Source organism: Callorhinus ursinus, unplaced genomic scaffold (assembly GCF_003265705.2).
Source record: "Callorhinus ursinus isolate GAN/ISIS: 27379988/994484 unplaced genomic scaffold, GSC_fseal_2.0 scaffold13, whole genome shotgun sequence".
Taxonomy (NCBI): domain Eukaryota; kingdom Metazoa; phylum Chordata; class Mammalia; order Carnivora; family Otariidae; genus Callorhinus; species Callorhinus ursinus.
Window position 1 is genome coordinate 4,067,399 of NW_027397075.1, and position 15,452 is coordinate 4,082,850.

Genomic DNA, 15,452 nt, shown 5'->3' on the forward strand with positions numbered 1-15,452 from the left:
CACACACACACTCTGACACACACACACACACACACACACACACACACACACACACACACCCTCTCCCTGGATATAGTGGATGCAGTGTTTGATTTTTGTTTTAGAACGTATTAAAAAGAGTGTCAGACTGCAAATAGACTTCTGGGACTTGCATTTCTCATTCACCATTATATTCCTAAGATCCATCCATCTTATTATATGTTGCTGTAGTTCATTTATGTTTACTCTGAGACAGTATTCCATTGTGGGACTATAACAGTTTTTCCGTTCACCTGCTGGTAGAGATTTGGGTTGCTTCTTTCCTTTCCTCTCTCTCGGATAGTGTAAACATTGTGTTCTTTTTAAAAAAAGTTCTTGTGGGGCGCCTGGGTGGCTCAGTTGTTAAGCATCTGTCTTCAGCTCAGGTCATGGTCCCAGGGTCCTGGGATCAAGCCCCACATCGGGCTCCCTGCTCAGCGGGAAGCCTGCTTCTCCCTCTGCCACTCCCCCTGCTTGTGTTCCCTCTCTCGCTGTGTCTCTGTCAAATAAATAAATGAAATCTTTAAAAAAAAAAGTTCTTGTATTTACATCATAATACTCATGTATTAATATATGTGTAAGAGTGGAACTGCTGGGCAATAGGATGTGTGAATGGGCAACATTAAGTGAGAATGTGAAGTTGTTTTCCACAGTGGTTATGCCGGTAGCGATCTCATTGCTCCACATCTTCCCAGCCATTGCTCTTAGCAGTCTTTTAAATTTTTTTGCCAGGAAAACACACAAAATGATATTGTTCTCAGAACTTGTCTTTGCCTGAGCTTGAGCGTCTCTTTATATAATTATTGGCATTATATACTTTCTTTGCTATGAAATGACTGTGCATGCTTTTCATGTCTTTGCCCCTTTTGTTGTTGCGGGTTTTCTTGTTTTGTAGGCATTTTTATGTATTCTGGTGCTAATCCTTCAGCAGTTCCATGCGTTACAAATATCTTCTTCCAGCTTGTGGATTGTCCTCACTCTGAAGTGTCTACTGATGGACAGAAGTTTTAATTTAATGGAGTCATACTAATTGACCTTTGTTGAATGCTTAACACTTTTTGTGTCTTTATAAATTCTTTCCTGCTTCAAGCTCAGAAAGATACTCATTTATATTTTCTTTTCAAGTTTTCAAAGTTTGCTTTTGACATTTCAGTTCTCTATCCATCTGGAGTTGATTTTTCAGCATGGTGTGACTAAGAGTCCAATTTCATTTTTTTCCTATGGATAAACAGTTTTTCCAGCTTTTCCTTTTCCACATTCTCTGTCTTGCTGTCTCTGTCAAAAATCAAAGTTTCACAGATGCGTAAGTCTGTTTCTAGGCTCTTCTATATTGTTGGTCAGTTTGTTGATCTCTCTCCCATTGCTCCACCATCTTAGTTACTCTGTCTTTACAGTAAGCTTTTATAGCTTAGCAAGGCAACGTCCCCCTTGCTTACTCTTCTTCAGAAAGGTCTGGGCCATTGTTGGCCCATTTGTTCTTCCATTTAACTTTTGGAGTTAACCTTTCCAGTTCCACTGAATAATTGGGGTATAATTTCTGTACAGTAAAGATACCCTCTTTGTTGTACAGCTCTTGTTCAGGAAATGCATACAATCATGTAACGACCACCGTAGTGAAGACACAGGATGGCTCCATCACCCCCATAATTCCCTCATCCCCTTTGCAGTTGACCTTCTACGCCAGTCCCTGACTAACCCTGCTCTGTTTTTTATTGAGATTTTTTAAAATTTCAGTTTTAATTTTTTCAGTGTTCTATTAAAATGTAGAATTTCTTTTTATTGGAGTTGCAGTAAATCTATAGATCAATTTAGGAAGGAGTCTATATCTGAATTCCTCTTGTCCATAATCATAATGTATCTCCGTCAACTTAGTTGGAGAGACTTTGCCTAACAGTAATGGTAAGTTCTTAATTTTTTTTTCAAAGATTTTTCATCTATTTGTTTAATTTTTAGGAAAAAAAGTCTAAAACATTTTAAGAAAGTCTTTAAAACTCCTAGTAAAGGATCCATTAGAAGACAATTGTCTTCTAAATACATAAAAAAAATATGGCAGACACCTGGCAGTATTACATTAAAAAAAAAAAAAATCACGTCTTGGTTCCAAACCGGCTTTGTGGCTTACCTACAAGACTTTGGGCAAGCAGCCGTGCTGCCCTGATCTCAGTGACTAGAGCATCCCTTCCTGGCGGGGCCCTCGTGGAGATGAAATGCTGTAATGGGTGCAGAGTGAGCAGAGCTGGCTTGGGGAGGCTGTGAGTGGGTGAGCCCACGTGAGGGGAGCTGCCCTCGCTCACCTGCCGGGAAGCTGGGAGGGCCGTTGGCATATGTGCATTGCCCCAGAGACTCTTACGAAGTGGCGCGACCGAAAGATGGTCTTGAATCATTTCCCTGACAAATTTGGAGAAGGTTAGTGTTGCCAGGCAGCCTGCTCCATGCTGCTTCTGACAGGCGAGCTGGAATCACTGGAGGACACAGCTGACAGCCAATTCATTTTGCTGATTCATCCATTCGAGGAGGGGTGGCTTGGAGCCAGAGCTTGGCTTCCAGATTAAAGGCCGAGAGCTCCAGAGCTGCTGGGATGTGAAGGAATGCTGGTTCAATGACTGCCATGTGAAGCCCAGCGGTGAAAAGTGGGTTGTTATTTGTTTCCCCTTTTAAGTGATCCTAATTCCACATGTGCTCTGATAAATTCCCCACCGTGGTTAGGGAGTTGTTTGCAACGTTTGTCCCTGGGGCTGCGAGCTCAATTATTGGAAACAACCGGATACTGTTAAATAGATCATCTTGGCTCCTTTATGACCCTATCATCACCTTTGCTTTCATGGGGAATATTGACTCAAGCCTCCTCTTTTACTTGGGAGTCCAAGTGAAACTTGAGAGAGGGATTATTGCAGTTGGCATCCCTCTGGGGCCTGCCTGCAGAATAAACCTGCTGGAATAAAGAATGGATCTTAAAGAGGAAAATCCAGGAGGTGCTTATTTGCCAACAATCTTGACCAAATAATGATGGTAGAATCTGTGGGTTCTTATTATGGATCTCACAGATAGTTTAACCCATAGTAGTAAGATAGCCTTATGCTTACAGGGAAATTACCCCTACATGAAGTTTGCAGGCGACAGGATAATCTTAAGAGTGGAAATCTTGTCTTGTTTTACCGAATATCTAACATGGTCCCTGGGACAGTGAGCAGTTGCCGGGCGGAGATGGGTGGGTGCTGCTTGTTGGATATTTAAATGGTCAGCTGGTTAAATGAATGGAGAAAGTCAGAAATGTGGACCGTTGAAAGCAAGAAAAGTAGCTGTCCCAAGGAGTAAAATTTTCGGGAAAGGATCCTGTTTCTGTGGTTCTGTGCTGAGGAGTGACTTTGGTCAGTCGCACATCTCCAGAACTGGATGCTTTTTCTGTTTATCTCCTCGGGAGTGAGTCAGAGCATGCTGCTTTGAGCTCACAATTCAGTAACTCACTCTCCTTCTTTGGGAGACTTTGTATAATAGGGAAGTTCTGTAATATTCTGGGGTCCCCCACCCCCTTTTTTTCTCTTTAACTCTAGAATGGGTATTTGAAAAGTTACGCAAGCTTCTTAGTAAAAATTTGTAATTTTTTTGAAGAGTAGAGTTTTGTTTTTGTTTTTGTTTTCTTGTTTTGTGGTGGTGGTTGTTATGTTTTGCTCCTTAGGTGGCTAAACATTTAGGGCATGATATTCTGTAAACCACGGCTGTGCTTGGAAGTTTTAGGCAGATCTGGTCCACTTGGAGCAAAGATGAAAAACGTCAGGTGTTGGATATGTGGAGTTTCTGCCTCTCATACAATTGTCTTGCCCTCTGACTTAAGGTCCCCAATGGACCAGATCCCTTGTCTGGCGCTGATATACTTAAGGACTGAATTCTTGTCACCACTTGTATTCTGCTGTGCATTCATTCACACAGTATTTAGTGAGAACGACTCTGTACCAAGAACATTGCTAGGAGTGGGTACACAGACTCTGTGTTTTAGACATCAGATGCCCAGGTACCAAGTCTGCTCCTAATGGCCCCAACCAGCATGGCCAGATGCTCACTGTCTCGCCGCCAGTGTGGCTAGTAAGTGGTGGTAGTGATGGTGGGCTAAGAGAGTGTATGCTCAAACTGCAGGAGCCAGAACTGGTGAATGGCTGCCCATCTGCCAGCAGGTCTCCCATGGATCCTCACTCCCATGCTCCCAGCACATTCTTTCCAGTAGTCTCCGAGGAGCAGGCAGCAAGGACTCAAAGGAAACCGACCTGGCCCTAGTGAAATGTTAACACCAGGGAGGGAATAAGCTCCAGCTCTCAAGTGCTCCTGCCAGCCAGAAGCACATTACGGAGAATTAGCAGTCTTTAAAAGCGGAAGGAGAAGAGCCATGTCTCAAGCATGGTGGGGATATCTTGAATTTGCAGAGTTCAAAGTGAAGTGCCGAGTGACAGGAAAGGTCCTGGCCTTAGGGTCAGAGCAGCCTGGTTTTGCACCCCAGCACTGCTGCTGACCCACGGTATGGCCCGTGGCAGCTCCTCCTCTTCCGTGCTCCCGCTTTCTCATGAGTAGAGGCAGTTCCTCCCTTGCAGATGGAGGAACTGTGAGATGAGACACCACGTGGGTAAAATCCTGGGCACAGAGAGGGAAGACCTTTAGTTTCTGACACAGTGGTCAGCTCTGTAGTCAGTGTTGCTTTCATTTTCATTTTTAACAAGTAAGGGTTTACAGTTATCCCCTTAGTGGTTTTTTTTTTCCCCATTTTCTTACACTGAGAATGAGTAATTTTCAAGCAGTAATGTTACCTGCAAATACCTTTCACTTACCACCATTATGGTTCTTTATAGTTTATAGAGCACTCTCAGGCCATCAGGAAGATTGGGGCACAGTGATTCTTTTCTCCAGATGAAAACACTGAGATCTGGGGAGAGCCCATGGGACATCCTCAAGCCCCCCCCCCCCCCTTCTCAGTGGTGGAGCTATGGTCAGAACTCAGACCCGCATTTCCGGTTTCTTTGATGACCTCAGGCCACTTTTCAAAAGTCATCTCCGGGACTAGGCTAGACTTTCTTATACGGATTTTTTTCTTTTCCTTGTAGCTGTCAATACCAGCAAATATGCAGAAAGCTATCGGATCCAGACCTACGCCGAATATGTGGGGAAAAAACACAAGGAGAAGCAGATCAAGAGAAAGTGGACAGAAGATACTTGGCAGGAGGTTGAGAGAAAACGGTTAAACACTCAGTGCATATCCTATGCTCTGCAGAATCACTACTACCACACCAATAGGTAAGAGCTCTCGACTGTTGAATTAAAAGGGCAGAGTTGTTCTAGCAATAGCTTTTCTTCCCTCTTCTCACAGGATTGTTAAGTCCTAAATCTGACTTTCGAGAAAGACTTTTTTTCTAACTTTCCACATAATATCAGAAGTTACTGCTACCCAGATTCCTTCTGTGCCTTGTAGACTTGCAGCTCTTGCAGTTAAACATGTAAAACCCCCTTGAGGCAGACAGGATACGTCTCATTCCCATTTCAGGGGTGTGGACGCAGAGACTCTGTGACCCGCGCATAAGTTCAGTGAAGGAACAGGGTCATCTGGGTCCGATCCACCCTCTCCTCCTCCCCGCAGTCCGCCCTGATGCTCCTGCTTGGGCTTCCGACCTCGTTTCAGATCCCTTGGAGACACTGAACCACATGCCTGCTGTAGAAAGAGAACTTGACATACTTCCCCTCATTACCCAAAATCCTTCCCTCAGAAGATACGTAGTGGTCACTTGTATCTCTGTGAAACGACAAAATGTGGGTAAGAAAATGGGGGAAAGTTCATTACAGAAAATGATAAAAGATTAGAAAAGTGTGAACTGACTGAAGAATATTAGCCATAATCCCATCACCCAGAAGAATCACTGTTAATATTTTGGATTGCCCTCTATGCTTTTTAAATGGCCTTTTAGAGATTTAAAAAATGGAGATATGGGGTACCTGTGTGGCTTGGTCAGTTAAGCTTTTGACTCTTGATCTCAGCTAGGGTCTTGATTTCAGGGTCATGTGTTTTGGCCCCTCATTGGGCTCTGTGATGGGTGTGATGGGTGTCTTGATTATTAAGACATAATATACAATAAAATGAACAGATCTAAAATGTTAGTTCAGAGTTCTTAGAGTTATATGCAGCAATGTATCCACCATCCAAAGCAGGACATAGAACATTTCTGTCTCTTTACATTTCCTTGCATCCTTTTTCAAGCAACCCCAAGCCTCTGCTGCCCTAAGCATCCATTTGTCATATCTGTGACTATGCATTAATTTTGATTATTCTTGGACTTTATAAAAAATGGAATCACATTGGGAATCATATTGTATTGTGCTTGGCTTCTTTCACTTAACTTTTTTTTTTTTAAAGATTTTATTTATTTATTTTAGAGACAGTGCACAAGTTGTGGGAGGAGCAGAGGGAAGGGAGGGGAAAAGAATCTCAAGCAGACTCCATGCTGAGCGTGGAACCAGGAATGGGGCTCGATCTCACCACCCTGAGATCATGACCTGTGCTGAAACCAAGAGTCGGACACTCAACCGACTGTGTCATCCAGGCGCCCCTCACTTACCATGGGTTTGAAATTCACCCTTGTATTGTGTGTATCAGGAGTTTGTTATTATTTCATTGTTCAGTAGTACTCCACTGTGTGAATATACAACATTTACCTCCTCTCCTTTTGGTGGATGTTTGGGTTGTTTCCGGTTTGAGACTATTATATATAAGGTCACTATGAACATTTCTATAAAAAATGTCTTGTGGCTATATATTTTCATTTCTCTTGAGTCAGTACCTAAGAGTAGCATTGTTGGTTCTCCGGGTAAGTGTGTGTGTGTTAAACTTTATAAGAACATCCAGACAGTTCTCCAAACTAGATGTACCATTTTATACCCCACTAGTATTGTGTGAATGTATTGGTTGCCCTGCGTGATTGCCAACGCGTAGTGCTGTCTTTTTTATTTCAGCCATTCTAGAGGGTACAAGATGGGTATTGCGTTGTGGTCTTAATTTGCATTTCTCTGGTGACTAATGATGTTGACCACCTTTTTGTGTGCTGGTTGGCCATTCAGATATCTTCATTTTGAGGTGGGTGTGTAAGCCCATTTTCTAATTGGGTTTTTGTCTTTTTACTGTTGATCGGTGGGAGTTCTTTTATGTATTCTGGAGACACGTCCTTTGTCATATAGATGTATGGGCTGCAAATGTGTTTTTCGAATCTGGGGTTGCATATTCATCTTGTTAGTGATTTTGATGAGCAGATATTTTTAATTTTGATGGAGTCATGTCTATGATTTTTTTTCTTTTATGGTTAAATCTTTGCCTACTCTGAGGTTGCACCAGTTTTCTTCCAGAAGGTTTATAGTTTTAGTTTTTCCATTTAAATCGTGACCCATTTCAAATGAATTTTGTATATGGAATGAGATACGAATCACGATTTAGTTTTTTTTTTTTTTTTTAATATGGATATCCACTTGTTCCAGCAACGTTTGTTAAAAAGACTTCTCTTTCCTCGTTGGATTGACTTGGCATTTCTGTCAAAAATAAATTGACCATGTATGTCTAGGTCTATTTCTAGACTGTTCTGTTCCAATCATTTTTATGCCTGTTTTTGTGCCAATACCACACTTTATTTCTGTGGCTTTATAGTAAGTCTTAAAATCAGGTAGCATAAACCCTCCAACATTATTATTCTTTGTCAGATTGTTTTGGCTAATCTAGATCCTTTGTATTCCACACAAATTTTACAGTCCTCTTACCTCTTTTTTCATTCAGCCTGTTTTGTAGTTTTTACTGTAGGAGTCTTACAAATCTAATGTTAATTTTCTTCTTAAATATATTATTGATGCTATTTTAAATGGAACTGTTACTTAAATTTCATCTTCAAATTGTTGCTTCTGTATAGACATATTAATTGTATATCGACTTTCTATGCTGCAACCTTTTAAAATTGACTTATTCTGATAGTTTTTTTTTTTTTATTCTCCACAGGGTTTTTTATGCACACAATACTATTGGTATGCTATTAACAACAGTTTTATTTCTTTTCCAGTCTTTATGCCTTTTCTTTTTCTTGCCTATTTGCCCTGACTAGCACCTCTGGTCTGTTGTCACATAGAAGTGGGAAGGGTGGATATCCTTGTCTTGTTTCCAGTAATAGACAGGGGAAGTCCCTTGTTTCCCCAGGAACCCGGCTCTTCGATTGTCCAGTTAGTCCTCTTTTGGGTTTAGGAAGTTGCCTTCCATTTCCACTTCGCTGAAAGTTTGAATAGATGTCGAATATTTTCACATGCCTTTTCTGTATCTTTAGGTTGTATGGTTTTTGTCCTTTATTTCCTTAATATTTTGAATGACATCAATTGGTTTTTGAATGCTTAAGCAGATTTGCATTCCTGAGAAAAATCCTACTTGGTCCTGATGTATGATCCTTCCTATGTACTACTGGACTTGATGTGGTAATGTTTCGTTAAGTATTTTTATATCTTTGTTCATGAGAAATACTAGATTGAAATTTTTTTCTTTTTTTTTAAATCTTTGTCAATTTTGGTTATCAGGTTTATGCTGACCTCATAGAAATAGTTAAGAAGTTCCTCTTTTGTTATTTTCCAACTGTGTATAGGGTGGTTTTTGTTTTTGTTTTAAGTTTTTGGTAGAATTTACCAGTGAAGACATTTGGGCATAAAGTTTTTTTGTGGAATGGTTTTGATTATGGACTCAATTTCTGTAATAGATACAGGATTGTGTAGATTTTCTTTTTCTTCTTGGATCACTTCTAGTAATTCGTGTTTTTTAAGGAATATTTCATTTCATTTAAATTGTCAAATTTGTTAGCATAAAATTATTAGCTCAAAACGTTCCCTTATAATTTTTATATCTGTAGAATCTACAATTATGTCCCTTTAAAAATTTCTGATACTGGTAATATGTGTTTACTTGCTCTTTTCCTTGCTAGGTGTTTATCAGTTCTTTCAAAGGACCAACTTTTTTTTTTTTTGTCTTCTTTTTTTTTCCATTTATTTATATCCTTGTTCTTATTATTTCTTGTTTTGTATTTTATTTTTTTTTTTTAAAGATTTTATTTATTATATTTGACAGAGAGAGACACAGCGAAAGAGGGAACACAAGCAGAGGAAGTGGGAGAGGGAGAAGCAGGCTTCCTGCAGAGCAGGGAGCCCGATGCGGGGCTCAATCCCTGGACCCTGGGAACATGACTTGAGCTGAAGGCAGACGCTTAATGACTGAGCCACTCAGGCGCCCTCTTGTTTTGTATTTTAATGTTATTCTTTGCCTAGCTTCTTAAAGTGGGAACTTAACTTCCTGATTTTATACATTTCTTCTTTTCTAATAAAAGCATTTAAAGCTGTAAATTTTCCTTTTAGACTGCTTAGCTGCATCCCTCAGATTTTTATAGGTTGTCTTTTTACTACTGTCTATTAGAAGATATTTTCTAATTTTTCTTGTGCTTTTTTCTTTGACCAGGAAGTTATTTAGAACTTCTTTGATAATTATTGACACTGGTTTTATGGCCCGGCATGTGGTCTGTCTTGGTGAATGTTCCATGTGCACTTGAATGAGTGTAACATTTCATTATTGTCATTTCAGGTTACATTGATTCGTGGTGCTCGAATGTATATCCTTACTGATTTTTTTGGGAGTTGGCGGTGGGGGTGGGGGGTCTGCTTTTTCTTTCACCTACTGAGAGAGGTGTTGAAATTTCCAACTGTGGTCGTAAGTCTGTTTTTTCATTTAATTTTATCAATTTCTTGTTTCATGTATTTTGCAGCTCTTTTGATAGGTATGTGCCTATTAAGGATTACTGTGTCTTCTTAATGAATTGCCCCTTTCATCAGTATGGAATATTCCTCTTGATATCTAGTAATAATCTTTTTTGATGTGTATTTTATCTGATAATTAATATTGGCGCTCTTGTTTCTTAACCTTGATGTTTGCATAGAAAATTTTATTCAACCTTTTACTGGTAACTTGTTTGTCTTTATAAAGTGTGTTTCTTATAAACAGCATATACTTGGGTCTTGCTGTTTTATTCATTCTCACAACCCCTTTCTTTTACATTTAATCTAATGAATGATACAGATAGGTCTGCCTTCCATCTTGGTATTTGTTTTCTATTTGTCCTGCTTGGGTTTTGTCCCTCTTTTCTTCTTTTATGTTGCCTTTTGAATGAATTGTGTATTAGTTGGTATTTGCTGATATTTTAGCATCCTGTTTATCTTCTCTGTTGACTTTTTTGCTTTTACTTCTTGGTGTTATTTTTTTAGTCATTGCTCCAGAGTAGTGGTTGACAAACTAGAGCCCATAGGCCAACTCTGGTCCACGTGTTTTTATAAAGTTTTATTGGAATGCGGCCATGCTTGTTAATTTACATATTACCTCTGGCTGCTTTGCCTTACAGTGGCAGATTTGGGTAGTTTGACAGAGACCTGTGACCCGCAAAACTCAATTTGTGTACTGTCTGTCCCTTTGCAGAACAATTTGCTGACTCCTGATGTAGATCTACCCTGTCCAGTACAGTAGCCACCAGCCACATGTGGCCGTTGAGTACTTCACGTGTGGCTAGTCCAAACTGAGATGTGTTGTCGATTTAATATACACAACAGATTTTGAAGAATTGATGACATGTTGAAATGATAATATTGTGGGTATATTGGGCTAAATAAAATATTATTAAAATTAACTTCACTGGTTTCTTTTCACTTTTTTTTTTAAATGGTGGCTTCTAGAAAATTTTAAATGGCATTTGTGGTTCACATATTTCTGTTGTCCAAGCACTGCTCTAGAAATTATAAGGTGCCTCTTCCATGTATCACAGTGGATCTTCAAGTGAAAATCACACTGCTTCATGGACCACCGAGGACTCTTACAATAGTCTCTTTCCATTTACCTCCCTCTTATCCTTTGTGATCTTTTGTCTCCTATTTTACTTCTCCATATGCTGTAAACTTGATACGGTGGTGTTCTTTTTGTTTTTTTCCTTTCCTTTTCTTTTTTTAAACATTTAATGCTTGTGAAGAAAATAAGGGGCTGAAGTATGGTGAAAATGGCATTAAGTATAAACACAAACATGCAGGCCTTCCTCATGAAAGGTATAGTGCAGACTGGGGGGACGTGCGGGGGCCCTGTGGTCGAGGGGAAGTTTGCCGCAGCCCTGAACCTCACTTCTCTTAGCTTTAGCGAGTGGACTCTAAGACCCTGGGAGCGCTCTCACAGCAGCTGAGCTTCTCCCCGGGGCTGTTGACGGAAATGGACATCAGCTCCTTTGGCTGTTTGTGTTCGTATGGTGGCACATACTACTTTTCTTGTCTGTGATGGATTCAGTGTCCAGAATATTCAAGGAGCCTATAGTCGATAACTGGACAAAGCTAGGGCTTAGATTCTGGGAAACTGGACCAGACATAAATTTGCTTGAGTGGCATGAAATCTGAATAAATACAGGTTAGCATGGTGTTTAAAGAATCCTTCTTTCCAGTGGATGCAAAAATATTTAAAATCTCCCTAGTAGGTATTTAGTCCCCATAAATAAGCCCTGAAGTTTGAAACCTTCCCGAAAGACAGGTGCTATTACCATTCTCATTTTATTAAGAATGTTCTCTAATTAAAGAAAATGGTTTTCCAAAGATGCTTTGCCCTGAAGAGATTTTGGTCAGTCGTGTCTCTGGATTATTTACAATTTGCGTTTTTTTTCAACTGTTGGGAAAAACCCTTTGGCTAGTCTCTTCTTTCTCCTGTTTTCTGTCTGTGAGACTCCATTTCAGCCTTCCTTGACAGTGTAGTAGTTCCTGGGAATTCCTGCTTATGTAGGAAACGCTAAAGCATATATCAAAATTACGGTTTTCAGATTCCACATGGTTGTCATAGAAAGTTAGTGCTTTCTCAGAGTGACTGAATGAGCATATTACATTAGCAAAAAGGGGAGCTGCCCTTTCACTCTTCCTTTCAGTAAATACCCATCCAGGGCCCAGTATCTGCCTCTGTTTTCTCATCTTAAATGAGGCATTTTGTTGGGAAAAAAGTGCTAAGGTCCCTTCTGGCTCTTAAATTCCAGATGTTTTTACACCATATGCAGGGCAGAGCATGCGGAGGAAACTGATACACTCTCTAGAGATCCTTTGCTTCTCTCCTCAGGTAGTAAGTAGTTTCTTCTCAACCTAAGGCTGAGAGTTTTGAAAATGCCCATGGTTGGAGAATTTTTAGATAGGGAGTATATAATAAAAATTAAAAATAGAGCTACACTGTCCCCAGCAATTGCGCTACTGGGTATTTACCCCAAAGATACAGATGTAGTGAAAAGAAGGGCCATATGCACCCCAATGTTCATAGCAGCAATGTCCAAAATAGCCAAACTGTGGAAAGAGCCGAGATGCCCTTCAACAGACGAATGGATAAAGAGGATGTGGTCCATATATACAATGGAATATCACTCAGCCATCAGAAAGGATGAATACCCCACTTTTGCATCAACATGGTTGGAACTGGAGGAGATGATGCTAAGTGAAATTAGTCAAGCAGAGAAAGTCAGTTATCATATGGTTTCACTTATTTGTGGAACATAAGGAGTACCATGGAGGACATTAGGAGAAGGAAGGGAAGAATGAAGGGGGGAAATAGGAGGGAGAGATGAACCATGGGAGACGATGGACTCCAAGAAACAAACGGAGGGTTTTAGAGGGGAGGGGTGTGGGGGGATGGGTGAGCCTGGTGATGGGTATTAAGGAGGGCACATACTGCATGGAGCACTGGGTGTTATATGCAAACAATGAATCTTGGATCACTACATCAAAAACTAATGATGTACTGTATGGTGATTAACATAACATAATAAAATTAAAAAAAAAATCAGATTGGGTAAACCAGTGTCACAAGTGAACCCGTGAAAGCCTTATACTGCGCTGAAATAATAAAGCAGCACACCAAATGAAGAAAAGATCCTTGACTGTTTCAGTGGGTACTGCCTTTTAAATTCCCACCAGCCATCTCTGTACTAGAATGTCTCAGAAGCTTCTTCTCCCCGTGATTTCAATACGATTAGAAACCACTAGCCTGTGGCAGAACATACTCGCACCCAGCCTTTCTGTCCTCTGTGTCTTGGTCCTCTGTTAACACCTTCATTGCTTTCCTGCTTCTGTGACGTAGAGGGGGTTGCCTCTGGCTTTCAGACCTTCCCCCCGCCCCCGGCCCTCCCCCCACTATCTCAGAATGTCTCTGCAGCCTGAGCACCACCTGTCTTGCCTGGTTGCAGCTCACTCTCTCAGCAATTGAGGAATGCCTTCGGAAGCTCCATGTTGCCCATGTCTTGTTGCTTTTCTCTGCCCCTCCTGGCTCCATGACATCCCTGCAGAAATCCTCATTCAGCTTTGTCTTTTTTTTTTATTAAACTTTTTTTTTATGGAGGTATAATTGCCATACAGTATTAGATTAATTTCAGGTGTACAACGACTCAGTGATCCAACAATACTATACATCACTCAGGGCTCACCATGCTAAGTGTCGTCACCATCTGTCACGGTGCAGTGCTGTTCCAGTATTATTGCCTATATTCCCTACCCTGTACCTTACATCCCTGTGACTGATTGGTCACTGGAAGTTTGTACCTCTTAATCCCCTTCACCTTTTTGCCCATCCCCCCCCCCCCCCCGCCCCTTCCCTCGCACCTCCCCCTCTCCCCACCCCTCTGGCCACCAGTGGTTCCTTCCATTCAGCTTTAGCTGTTGCTGCTTCTTCTGGGGGAAATGTCCTGATGGGTCACTCTTGTTTGCTCCTGGGTTCTATAGCTTAGGAAGCTTAGGAACAGGCTTCACTTCTGTGTCTTTCTCTTAACCACGTGACGTTTCTCCAGTCTACATATTCCCTTGGATAGAGCCTCCACTTCCGGAAAGGAATGTTGGCAAACCCCAGTGTCCATCTTGTGGGTTAAGTGTATTTTAGCAGAGAAGGTGTTTCCTGTGGCACTTTTTAAACCATTCAAGTGATGAAATGCACATAATTTTTAAAAATTTTGCCTCAACAGGAGAATATAAAATGAAGGGAGAAGAATCTTTGCCCCTCCCTCCCTGGCTCTTCTTCTAGCTACTGTGACCATTTTCCTTTAACCAATACATTTCTTGTCTTGTCAACTTTGACCAATATATCTGGGTCAGTTCTGTAAAGGAGTATAAATTTAGCGCAGGCGCCTTACCTTCCATCTCTGTTTCTCTTCTCACCGTGATTAGTTACACTGTTAACTATCTTGGTTACCTTCCATATCTCTCTGTTTCTCTTCTCACCATGATTAGTTACACTGTTAACTATCTTTTTGTAAATCTGTACTTTTCTGCTTTCTTGAGAAGTCGATTTTAGGACATGGCAGCAGGTGTCCAGCATGTATAATCTTATGGTTGTGTTAATGCAGTTCTCTGAAGGAAAGAAGTTGCATGGTGGGGCCCATTGGGAAGAAAGTGTATTCCTGTGTCATTAAAACTTCGTTACCCAACTGAGAATCTTCCAAATATCCCAGCCTTTCTTGTGGGGAATTTTTTTTTTTTTTTTTGAGGGAAGTACTTTTCCCTGGGTGACTTTGATTTCTTTCCTTTTTTGCATATGTAGTGTATAGTTAATAAATGCTATAAAAATGTGTCTGTTTCACCTAATCGATAATGTTGCTGGATATAGAATTCTAGATCCAAAAATTTTTACCTGTTCACAACCTTAAATACATTGCTCTTCCCACTGTCATCATTAATCTGCTTTCGTGTTTTCTGTGTCTTTGTTATCTCTCACACCTAACCTGGAGTCTGACCCAGAGTTGTATCTCAGATGTTTGGTGAATTGGTGAATGAATAAATAGGCAAGCGCCAGTTTTAAGTGCAGGTTCTGGGCTAGGTCCTTCATGTTTTTGTTTTTGTTTTTTTGAGAGAGAGAGAGCATGTGCAGGTGGGGGAGATGGTGAGGCAGAAGGAGAAAGATAATCTTAAGCAGGCTTCATGCTGAGCGTGGAGCCCGACACAGGACTCGTTCTCATGACCCTGAGATCATAACCTGAGCTAAAATCAAGAGTCGGACCCTTAACTGACTGAGCCACCTAGGTGCGCCCTGGTCCTTCACGTTTTAGCTCTTGTGATGCTCATAGCAGCATTGTCAAGGAGGTGAGGTTTGTCCACATCTCCCAGAGCCTCAGGGAGATTAAAGTTCTTGGCAAAGACATGGGTTTGATACCAGGTTTATCTGCAGAGCTCTGCTCTTTCTTCCATGCCTCCCCCCCCACCCCACATATTCCCAGGTCTGTTCTCAAGGGAAGAAGGTACTCAAACAGATTGCAGCTAGGTACATGCCATATAGGGGATAATTGTCTTGACTATAGTCACCACATCACCTAAGAAAACCTCTGAGAGCTTGTATCTTTTCATTTAAAAGCAATATCCTG

The 15,452-nt window shown here is 40.9% G+C and overlaps 1 protein-coding gene across 5 annotated transcripts in view; it reads left to right on the forward strand.

Moving 5' to 3' along the window:
- Window positions 1-15,452, forward strand: part of PARN (poly(A)-specific ribonuclease) — a 256,764-nt gene that overhangs the window by 108,050 nt on the left and 133,262 nt on the right. For 4 of the 5 annotated variants that reach the window (XR_012380436.1, XM_073899474.1, XM_073899473.1 and 1 more), the window contains exon 22: window positions 5,106-5,295. Coding sequence is in view for 4 of the 5 variants with exons in the window: in XM_073899474.1 (XP_073755575.1) it covers window positions 5,106-5,295 (190 nt within the window). In the remaining variant the exon portion in view is untranslated. Of the gene's footprint in view, window positions 1-5,105; window positions 5,296-10,522; window positions 10,731-15,452 lie in introns of those variants that run through there. The other variant, XM_025855543.2, reaches the window with a different exon arrangement.